This window comes from Elephantulus edwardii, unplaced genomic scaffold (assembly GCF_000299155.1).
Source record: "Elephantulus edwardii isolate Elephantulus edwardi_28Jun2011 unplaced genomic scaffold, EleEdw1.0 scaffold00004, whole genome shotgun sequence".
Taxonomy (NCBI): Eukaryota; Metazoa; Chordata; class Mammalia; order Macroscelidea; family Macroscelididae; genus Elephantulus; species Elephantulus edwardii.
The window spans coordinates 1135278-1147299 of NW_006399754.1; the positions used below are offsets into that span (position 1 = coordinate 1135278).

Genomic DNA, 12022 nt, shown 5'->3' on the forward strand with positions numbered 1-12022 from the left:
TATCCCTTGTGCCACAGCCTCTCCTAAACATAGCTTGAACTTTTGATATTTCTTGGTCAATGTACCATTCTTATGATCTTCAGCAATATTTTTCTTGCATGTGATATTAATAATATTGTTTGATAATTTCTACATTCTGTTGGATCAATTTCTGAAAACTCTTTAAACAATAGAGGAACATGGTTGTTGGATAGTGTATTCTACAAATGACAATTAGGTCAAGGTGGTTGATAGTGTTGTGCACATCAACGTTAAAAAGTTAACTATTCAAAGAGAGCAGTGAACTAGGGCAGGGGGGAGTAGGGGGGAGGGCTGGGCAGGGAGAAAAGTGCAACAATGAATGAATGGAAATCTAAAATCTCTGTAAATGCTCATTAAAATTATTAAAATTAAAAAAAGAATATATACTAAAAAATAACTACTTTGCAATTAGAGAATAGCATTAATTTTCAACTTTTGTTATGTCTATTTATTCTTTTGTCAATTTTGTTGACAAAATTTTGAATTTAAAAATTGTTTTGTTTAAACACATACAGATTTATACTTGCCATGTTTTTCTGGCCATCTTATTATTATTAAATATTACTTTATCTTTTGGTGATTAAAAAAAAAAAGAAAATGTATTTGAATTTTGTAAATAAACTAATATAAAATTTAAAAAAAAATGGCTAAAACAGTACGTTGACAGAGAACTGCCAGAAACTCAGGCTGGATTTAGGAGAAGCCATGGCACAAGGAATATTATTGCTGACGGATCTTGGTTAAAAGCAGAGAATACCAGAAGTATCATGCTTGGAAAGGTGGAGGGTCAGGGAAAGATGAAGGCCCTCAATGAGACGGATTGACATGGTGACTCCAACAAGGGGCTCACGTATGCCAGAGATGGTAGGGGTGGATGAAGACAGAGCAGGGTTTAGATCTACTGACCATGGGGTCGCTATATGATGAAGTTGACTTGATAACACCTAACAACAACAGATGCTTGAGTCATTCCCTTGATGTAAACCTGTGTTTTTCTATATGAGGTACACAACAATTCCAGTGGTTCTGCTTCTCAAAAGAATTGAGTATAACACTGCTGGAATATTATTACATAAATTCATAAAAACAGATTAAAGTTCTGGAAGATGATCCAATATAGATAAACCTTGAAACATTCTGTTTAGTGATACAAGGCAGATATGAAATGGCAAATATTGTAGATTCCACTTCCATGAAATATCTCCAACTAGAAAATTCCCTGAGACACGAGATTAGTGGATACATGGAGCTTGGGACAGATAGCAAGGATTAAGTAAGTTTGGGATTTGTTTCTTTTTTTTAAAAATTATGGTATAGTCGCCCTCTGCCCGGGGCGGGCTGCCCTCGGCCCTCGGCTCGGGGTGAGCTGTCGCGGCCCTCAGGGTGAGCTCCTCAGTCCCCAGATTGTGCCACTGTCCCCAGATTGACCCCTGGGTGGGGAAGGAGAAAAAAAAAAGAATGCCTAGGGTATCCAGAGAATGTTTACCTAGGCCACTTTCTGCCACCCTCCCCCCCCCAGTAAACCTGAAAGCAACACCCTCAAAGCCCTTCTATTTGTAACTCACAAGTTTGTTCTCTCTAGGTTTGCTCCCTTTCCTATAGGTAACCTTAACTCTGAGTTTTACTCCAGAATTGACCCTGAACCCAGTGCCAGTGACAAAAAGGAAATACAACTGACAGCTAAGGAAGCAAAGGAGGATGGAGCCTCTGGGTTCAACCAGCCATCCCCACTGGACCCACCTGGGAAAACACTTTGCAGTCCAGAGGGGAGCAAATGACAGGAAAATATCTTCTAACAGAGCAAGAAGGCAAGCAGCTTTAACCCAAGACCACCAGTAAGGTGATAAAGCGTCCTCCCTTCCCCCCTTTATATCTACACCCCTGTTCAGCATGAAGAAGCCAGAGAGTCGGCATCCAATTCCCAAATCAATAAGACAGTTGGTTTAATTACCATTGGAAAATGCTTGTCATTCCTCTATAGTATCTGGTCCCCTCTGGACCCTCATCATTTCCTTCACCTGCTCCCCCCACCAACCAAACTGTGTAGCTCTGCAACTGCATCCTGGCCCATCCTCACCTTTCTGCCCCCAACCCTCACCTCCTTATACCCCCAATATGTTTTTCCCAATAAAAAAAGGAAAAAAAGTAAAAAAAAAATTATGGTATAGTCATGCGCTGGAATACTACAAAGCATGTAAGAGCAATGATTTTGTAAATCACTACATCATTTGAGAGGGACTGGAACGCATTATGCTGAGTGAGCTATCTCAGTCCCATAAGGACAAATACTGTGTAAGACCATTATTGTAGAAATAGATAACTAGTAAAATGTATATGAGGATCAAAGGAGGGGAGGGTGGGAGCAGAGGTGTAAGGATAGGCGGGGGGGGGGAGGAGGGTCATCACAATTTGATGAGTGGAGGGTTAAGGAAATGGGAAAGATCAGGTGTGAAAAACACTGCATACAAACTTTGGAAGTAAACCAGTATAAAATAAAAATTTTATAAAAAATAAAAATGTAACCTCACTAGTAAATACCATGGATGGGTAATAACATCACAGTAATTATGTGTTGCTAATAAGCCATTTATATTTTAGGGTGGGATTTGCTATGAGACCTTACCCAAGTAGCTGATTTTAAAACAAATTCAGATACACTTGTAAACACGTAAGACACATTATCTTATTATTTTGCCACTTCTTTGGTAGCCCCAAAAGCCTAGTGGGTAACAGGAGGTGCTTCCTATGCAAAGGTAGGTAGTTCGATCTACAAGGTGGGTAATCTTCCCCTGTGCAATTACAGCCTCTGAAATCCTGCTGGAGGTGAGTCCGCTGGGATTCAGTTCAAGCTCGATGGCAGGAAGTCCGTCAGCCTTGGGACTCAAAAACCAAATCTACACATTTGCTCTATTTTCTGCAAATAAGCACTTTATTATCAAACAGTTCAGCATCAGAACAAGGTTTTTCTTTACACGACAGCATATGGGATAGTACTGGAAAAATCTAATAACTATAGGCCATTCCAGTTTCTCTTTTGCAGTTGGACCACTTGTTGTAATATAACAAGTATAAGTGTGAATGCTGTCGTGAAATATGTTAGTGATTCTTTTCTGCTAGTACTTTACAATGATACTGAGTCCAGGTTAAAAAAAATCACATAATTATTTTAACTTACAGATGAAAATCCTTCTTGACACAGAAAAGAAACTAAAGACATTATGCAACAACAGGTAGGTGAGCCCAGAAATAACACTCACCCGGAAAGGACTTCATATTCAACATCCCTGCATGAGGAATTAATGACTCAGTAAACTGAAAATGAAAATTAGCCCTTGTGCCTTTGATACCTTAATTGCCAAGATCGGCTGTGAATTCTAATCAGTTGTTCTAAATTAGCCACTGCTCTCAGAACAATGAACCACAGGGATCTGAGCCTCAATAAAAACAGGCTGTTAATTTAGCATGTATAAATGAGTATGCTTTCACTGGTATCCCACAGCGAAGGCTGTTCTCAGAAAAACAAGTGAAGCATGTTTCCATCCCGTGCCAGGCGCGTGCTGGACACTGACAGCTTGTGTTGCCAGCCACATGCATGATGGGCCATTTGTCCAGAATCCAGTACATGGAGACCAATCTATCAAAGGGTGTCCAAGGTAAAAATCATTCAAAAGAGGAAATGCTAAATGAAGGAAGACCTTTTAAAGTCCTTTCATTTGAACGCAGTCACATCTCATCAGAGCTTTTAATACTTTCAAGCTAACCTGGGCGTCAGCAGATGGGGAAGGCTGGCCACCGGCCTTTTTCTGGGCCACTGGATACAATCATCAGTTGGACGTCCCTTACCACACTTTTCATAATTAAGGTTGATTAAAGAGATGTTATTCTCTGGCTTTTTTCATAGGGCCACGGAGAGGCACAACAGGTGGTCAGTTTTTAAAAGCTCCAACTCGACTTGCTTTACTGATAAAGTTCTTCAGAAGGTCATGGTCCATTTCTGCAAAACCTGAAGTCTGTGTTACTACAGTCAGATGGTTTATGCAAAATCTGAAGCAGAATTCTTCCAAGTCCTAGGAAGAACAACAACGATAATGACTTAGCAAAGCAGCACGTCCCAACGTGATGACACAACATACACAGCATGCACAGTCCTCACGTGAGGCAGCGAGGGGAAAGGTCTCTCTAGCCAGAAAGGGGTGCTGGTGGTCCAATGGGAAGAAGTGGTGCTGTGAATCCTACGGCCCAGGTTCAAATCCACCAGCCACTCCATGGGAGAAAGGTTGGTAATCTACTCCCACGCGAGTGAAAGCCTCTGAAAATGTGCTGGGCGGTCAACCATGAGTCAGTTCTGACTCGAAAGTACGCACGGACAGAAGCCACGAGGAGAAGTGAGTCAGGAGAAAGAAAGGCTGTGTAGTGACAGCTCCAGTGTGGCGCCTAGCATCTGCTGCGTGGGAACCCACGCCATGAAAACGTAAAGCACACAAGAGAAAACGCTCAAGATCTTCCCTGTTAGCTAATGCGAATAAGCTCACTTTTGCTTTCCGGAGAGAGGCTCCTAAGTGCAAGTCTTCCCTGCACCTTTCCCTAATCATCATTTGCATAGCCTTTCCACTTTTGCCAAGTGTTAAATGCACAGTGCCCTCTTTTATATTCCTCTCATACTCATGTTCACTGCCGTCCAGTCAGACTCACAGCTGAACTCCCCCCACCTTGGGTTTACGAGGCTATAAACTGCACTGGAGGAGACTGCCCGTCTTTCTCCAGATGAGTTTTGCTGGTGGATTTGAAGCGTCTGTGGGGCTCACCCTTCTGGGTTAGCAGCATAACTCCCCACGGATTCCACAGCCAAGGCTCCCTCACGTGACCCTGGATGCGATAAAGGTTTCTAAGCGTAAAGAATAGAGAATAAAATGGTCTGTCACAAGAAAGAGCAATGCTGGCCCTCACTACTTCTCATTACAAGAACAATGCTCTTCTGCCTTCACAAGGAGACAGAGGGGCCTGGACTCCACCCGACCACACATAATCACTAATATTCCTCAGCAAAATGTTTTTCGGAGTCCTCATTTTCCAGGCTCTTTGGCAAGAGAAGCTACAGACTGGAAAGCTCTGGCTTGTTGTGATGCAGCCTGGGCCCAAGGAAAGTGCTGCCATGCTTACCGCTCCAGACCACAGCTATACGTCTGAGGTCAGAGGGAAGGTGGCCCAGGGAAACCTGGCCGTGGGCCCCAGACCCCGGCTACAGGGCCAGCGGGACACAAGACAAGGTGCGACCAGGGGAGGGGCAATTTTTAAAGTTTGCTCTCTGATAACACTGAAGCTAATTTTGAAAAATAAAGCCTCAAAAAATAACCAAGTGACTATATACGCCCATTGTTGTTGTTGTTGTACTCACCCTCCTGGGGGTTTTCAGAGGCAATCAATGGCATGGGAGAAGACTCTCCCCATCTACCTCCCATGGAGCAGCTGATGGATTCGAACTCTGTGCCTTTGGGATCGCAGCTTCTTACTACTAGGCCACCAGAGATCATTACACCCAGCAAATTTTTGGTTTTCATCTTCAGACAACACATTAACCAGTTGTTATGCAGTCAGTGCCGACTCGTGGGGCCAACACACATGGAGCCATGACCCCCCACAGGCTTCAAGGGACCCCACATGCGTGGAGCCACACACACGCACACATAGAGCTGTGTCCCCCGCAGGCTCCCAGCGCTGGTGTTCTAGGAGCCGACGGTCAGGCCTGTCTCCTGAGGCTCTGCTGGGTGGGACCAAACTGCCAACCTCTGAGAGAGGAACATAGCGAACTGAACTCCTAGATCCATAATACGTTTCCTTCCAAGCAAAGAAATCCACTACAAGAGGAAAATCCTGTTTCTTTTCTCCCTCCTTGGGGCTGGGCAGGCCCCTTGGGTCAGCCGCAGTGCCAGGTGGGCTTGGGGTAGCGCGTGTCAATCCCACAACCTCAGCTGACATCACAGCACTTGATCTAGAAAGAAAATGGCTCACTGACAACACCTGACAGTGTACAAGACAGACACTGGCTCATCAGTGTCTCCAGAGGGATTGGAGAACGAGTGTCTTTTGTACACAAACTGAAGTGTAAATGTCTTCAGTTAGAGACAACACCACCTCCCGCTGGATTATAACCTCCTAACTAAACATCTCCTTCCAGCCTCCAGGACTCAACACGGCCGCCAGAGTCAGATCACGTGGGCTCCTCTCAAACCCTCCCAGGCTTCAGCGTTCAGAGCAGAACTTGAACTCCTTACCATGCTACCTCTTGGGCTCTGAAGGCTGCCACCCTGCCTGCCATGGGGTCCCTCCAACACCCTCTGCTATACCCCAACCTCTCTTGGCCCAACCCACACTCACCTTGCTCACCTCAACTTAAAATTTCTCCCTTCCCTCAGCCTGGCACCCTCCTCTCTTTTATGACTTGTTTCCATATCATTTGTTCCTGTCTGACAAACACACTCCCTATTTCTTGTCCATTTCCCCTCACCAGAAAGGAAGTTCTAGGAGGGCAGAGGATTTGGTCTGCACTGTCCACTTCTTTTACCTTTAGTGCCCCAAACAGTGACGACAGGCAACAGGAGCTAAGCGATGAGTCAATGAATTAATCCTGCCGATCATAAACCACGGGGCACCGGAGGATTGTACAGCAGCGCTGGTGGCCGAGTGGGTAAGGAGTGGCCGAGGCCACAAGCCGCTCTGTGGGACAAAGATGAGCCATCTCCTTCCGTTCTATTCACAGCTTCAGAAAACGTGCTGGAGGCTCAGCCATGAGTCAGTTCCGAATCAACCAGAAAGAATTGTCATAAAAAGTGAAGTCTGAACTTTGTGTAATCTGACTGCGTTCTAGCTCTGCAATTTGCTGTCTTATTAAGAATTTCCTCAATCTCTTCAGCCGCAGCATCCTCACTTGTGAATTGAGATTGACGAGGTTCTTTCTTACAAAGTTTTATTAAAAAATAAAAAAGCAAACATTCTTATACTTGACATAAAGTTCACAGAGCAAACTGGCTTCCATTCAACAATTGTCCAAACATCTTGTTTTGTGACACTGATTATTAGTCCCCACATTACAACAACAGTCTTCCGACCTTTTCCTGATTCTGTTACTGCTGTCTACCATCAAGTCAGAAATGACTCATGGCTGACCCTCCAGTGAGTTTTCAGATGTAGTAAATCCCACAAGGAAGATACTGCCCGCCTTCCTTCTGCAGAGCATCCGGAGGATTTGAACCATGTGCCGAGCCGTCAGGCTGGGCTGGCTGGGCAATGCTTTACCACGAAGCCACAAGATTCTACTTTTCATGAACTCATTTCTCTTACTCCTTCCTGCCGTCCAAGCTTTAGCATTGTTGTCCTTAGGACCTCATATGATTGGTTATTCCAAGGAAGACATTCCACCTGTGTTATCTACTGCATAGGCTCATCTTCCAAGATTGTTTTAAGAATTAAATGAGATATAAATGGCTTAGAACCACCCCTGGCTCATACTATACACAAAGTGCTGTTTTTGTTGTTATGCACTATCAAGTCAGAACAAATGCATAATTCACCCTCCAACAGGTTTTCAAAGGCAGTAAATCTCATGGGAGGGAGCTCTGGTGGCCTAGTGGCCAGAAGCTGCACTGCAATCCCAAAGGCACACAGTTCGAATCCACTAGCTTGCTCTGCTGGAGAAAGAAAGGCCATCTTCTCCCATGCAAGTAACTGCCTCTGAAAAATCTGCCAGAGAGTCGGCTATGGGTCACCTCTGACTCTATGGTAAACAACAACAACAGCAACTCCCATGGGAAATTACTCATCTTTCTCCTGCAGAGCAGCTGGTGGACTCAAACGGAATGTTTTTTTGGGTTGGCAGCAAAATTCCTTTCCTATTAGCCCACTCTTGTTGTTGATTGCCTTCGAGTCGAGCACGACTCATAGCAGCCCTATGAACAAAAGGCCTGAAGCCCCTCTGCAACTATCGACATTTATCAAAGGTCATAGAGTTTCTAGAGGCATGCTGTTTAGGAAGTGGATGCCACTCCTGCTTCCAAACCTGTCACAGAATGTTACTGGTTGAGTCACCTGCAATGCATAGCGACCCTATGTACAGCAGCTCTGAATGCTTACCTGTCCTGAGCCAGTCTCACTAATTCTGACACACCAAGCCCCATCGCCCCATTAAACCACTAGACCTCCCTTAACTATTTTTTATTTTATTTTACGTTATTTGCCCCCCACCTCCAACCCCCTTGCTGTGTACCGTCAAATCAGATTGGACTGGCACAGGAGGAGATTTTTTCTCTCTCTTCAGCAGAGCATCTGGTGGATTTGAACTGTAAGCCTTTGGGATTGCAGCACAGCTTCTTGCCACTAGGCCACCAGAGCTCCCTTAACTAAACATACTCCTCTGTATTGTTGTTAAGTCTTCACATGGGCCAGAGCAGAACTATCCCATGAGGTGTGCAGGCTGGCATCTTTATAGAAAAAAGTGGCTAGAGCTTTTTCTCGTGAAGTGGCTAGTGAGTTTGAACCACCAACCATTCTGCTAGCAGCAGGGCACACAAGCCACTGTTCCTCTTTACAAAAACTTATTTTACAGTAATACATTAATCTGTCTGCTTATAGCCTGGTATAGTAAATTGAGGTACAGTTGTAAACTTGTCAGACTCCAGTCAAACAGTGCCTCTACAAGACTGAATCTCTGTGTCCCAAGTTGAACATTCATCAAACATTTAATGAACAATGAACTATCTACTCCACTAAGCTAGACACACAGACAAGAAAGTCTCTGCCACCCCTCCAGTAACTACCATCACAGGAAACAGAATCTGCGTTATCATAGAAATAATTTCCCTAAATAGGGAATACTGAAAAGCCTTAGAAATGAGCCTGATCTGAAGGGACAGTGAATGCTGTCATCTCAACATCGGCAGTATGCATCTAGCATCCGCCATTCTTATCACAACTATGATACTCATTCAAAAAAACTCTTCCTTCTGATTTTTTAAAATGTTAACTGAAAAAACTCTAGTCTTGAAGTCAACACACACACACACACACACACACACACACACACACACACACGGATGTAACCTAGGAAACAGAAGTTGCCGGGTGAAAGCCTTCACGCTCTCTGACAGATGAGTTATTTCCTTCCTCAGACTTCTGGGAGTCTCCACATTTTTGCTAGTAAGCATATTACTTATATAAGCAGAAGAAACAACAGCTATAAGCTTTTTTGTCATCTGTCCAAAAGTGTTCTGGTTTCTGACATATCCTTACAGCCTAAAGGAAACTGACTGATAACTCTGAGACATGATGCCTATTTCCTAAATATTCCTAAGGAATATTTTCTGTCCTTTCATTATTAAAACAATACTCAGCAGCTGCAGAAGGTTCCAAGACCTAAGCAAGCAAAGAGAGGGAGATGAAACTACCCCTAATCCTGATCCCACTATACAAATAATCACTGTGATACTTCCAGTTTTTTATTTCTTTTAAATGAAGATAATGAATTATATACCAATACTTAAAAAAAGATCAAACTTTTCACTTAATGACCTACCTTAATAGCTCCATAATTTCACACTGACATTCTATAGCTTAAATAATTCTCTACTGTTAATATTAACTTTTTATAAATTTTCAAAATTATAAATGCTGCTGCAGTGAGTATCTCTGAAGTTAAATCTCTTAAGATAAACTCCTGTCAGTGAGTTCCTCAGTTCAAGAGTTCTTACTCTCTGGCCTTTACTGTGTATTATCAAAGGCTTTTCAGAAAAGCTGTTTCACTATACATACGCACTCTCATCAGCAGTTTAGGGAAATGCCTGGTTTTCTGATACTGTGGCACAAGGGCTGCTCACCGCAAGGCTGGTGACTCCACCCCATCAGGGGCTTTGCCAGAAAAAAGACCCAGGGGGCTGGGCCGCTCCTGGAACCCCACAACCTCAGGAAGGTCCTTTCTGTCACCTGGGTCTCTATGACTCAGAATCGGTACATTATATCAAAAGACATTATTCCTTACTTTTGACAAACAAAAAGTCATTTGTTGAGATTCATTTGTTCTTGGTCTCTGGGAGCTCTGAAGGCCAAGTGGTAAGAAGTTGCACCACAAATCCTGCAGGTATATGGTTTGAATCCACCAGTTCCTCTGTGGAAAAAGGATAGGCAATCTCCTCCCATGTGATTAACTGCCTCGGAAAACCTGCTGAAGGGTCAACTGTGGGTTGATTCCGACTCGATGGTACACACCATAACATTAATATGGGGTTTCTGTTTGGGTTTAAGAACCATACGTTAACTCTAGCTTTGAATAGTTTCTTACTGTTAGAAGTTTCTAAGAGTTCTAGTTTCCGGTCTAGTTTTTAGTGTCTAACACCTCCATCTCATTCTCTCGGTATTGCTGTTTTTTGATGTATGCAAAAAATATCTGTTGTAAAAAAAAAAATCTGTTGTGATAGATTTCTAAATTTTTTTGAAATCAGCTCTATCTTCCTTAACCCTAACATTATACACAGATTTACTTATATATTTTCCAGTTCTTTTGTTGCTTCATTTTATACACACACACACACACACACACACACACACACACTGTTTCAAATTGTGTATTGGTTTGCTTAAATAATTTGTATACATTATGTTTCACTCATGTTCACTGTGTCAGGATCTTTTATAATTCCTCCACCCTCTCCCTTGCCCACCAAACTCTGATCACAGTTATTTCTCCCCATCCCCACACTCTACACACCCACCTCCTACCCACCCACCCCCCTTCACCTTTTGGACTTTTACATATATCTTACTAGTTATCCTTCTATTTTTACAATAATGGTCGTATGCAGTATGTATCCTTATGAGACTGAGTTGGTTAACTTAGCATACTGCATTCTAGACCCTCCCATGTTATGTTTTATGAGATCATCATTCTTTAGTGCTGCATAGGATTCCACTGTGTGAACATACCATAATATCCCAATCTACACTGCTGGTAGGATTGTAAAATGGTACAATCACTCTGGAAGGCAGTTTGGTGTTTTCTCAAAAAGCTGAACATGGAAATACCATATGATTCAGCTATTGTACCGCTGGGACTGTACCGGAAGGAAAACAGCATTGAGACGCAAACTGGAGATTTGTATTCCAGTGTTTGTAGCAGTGGTATTCACAGCAAGAAAACGGAAAACAGCCCAAATGTCCATGAACAAACGGATGGGCTGACAAATGATGGTGTTTGTATTTTTTTTTTTACATTAACCCTTTGATCTACCTTGGGCTTACGTTGGTGTAGGGCCTGTCTGTCTCACCTGTGCGTCGTACTTCACAGCTGCCGAGAGCAGAGCGATGGCATTCTCCTCACAGATTCCTTGCTTGATGGTTTGTTGGCAGAGCTTTTTCAAACGATTTTCTCTATAAAATGTAGCCAAATCTAGCAATCCTAGTGGAAAGAGACATTTATTAAGGCCAGTGATTTCAAACACTCTGATTGAAACTCTCTCAACTGTTCAGATAATCTTTAATTATTTTTAATAAACTTAATGATTGTTGTTGTTATGTGTCATCGAGTCATTTGCGACTCATAGCAACCCTATGTACAAGAGCCCTAAATGCCGTTTTATACTGTGCCAACCTTGCTGTCTCAAACACATTCATTCCCACCACTCCACTCACAGAATCGATCCATCTCATCGAGGGTCTTCCTCTCCTGTGCCGTCCCTCCACTCTCCCAAACATGATGTCCCTTCTCCAAGGACCAGTCCCTCCTTGCAACATGCCCAAAGTATGTCAGACAAAGCTTCACAATCCTTGACTCCAGGGAACATTCTGGCTTCACCCTCTCCAGGACAAACCTGTTTGTTCTCCTAGCAGTCCATGGTATATTCAACACTCTTCTCCAGCACCACAACCCAAAGGCATAAATTCTCTATCATCCCTATTCACTGTCCAACTCTCCAATGCATAGCACATAATTGGAAAGAAAGACTATAACCTGGATCAG

The 12022-nt window shown here is 43.2% G+C and overlaps 1 protein-coding gene across 3 annotated transcripts in view; it reads right to left on the minus strand.

Moving 5' to 3' along the window:
- Window positions 1–3947: 3947 nt before the first annotated feature.
- Window positions 3948–12022, minus strand: part of RCBTB2 (regulator of chromosome condensation (RCC1) and BTB (POZ) domain containing protein 2) — a 55407-nt gene continuing 47332 nt past the window's right edge. For all 3 annotated transcript variants that reach the window (XM_006879498.1, XM_006879499.1, XM_006879497.1), the window contains exons 11-12: window positions 11331–11461; window positions 3948–4088 (exon numbers count right to left, since the gene is read on the minus strand). In XM_006879498.1, the coding sequence (XP_006879560.1) occupies window positions 3948–4088; window positions 11331–11461 (272 nt within the window). The remainder of the gene's footprint in view (window positions 4089–11330; window positions 11462–12022) is intronic.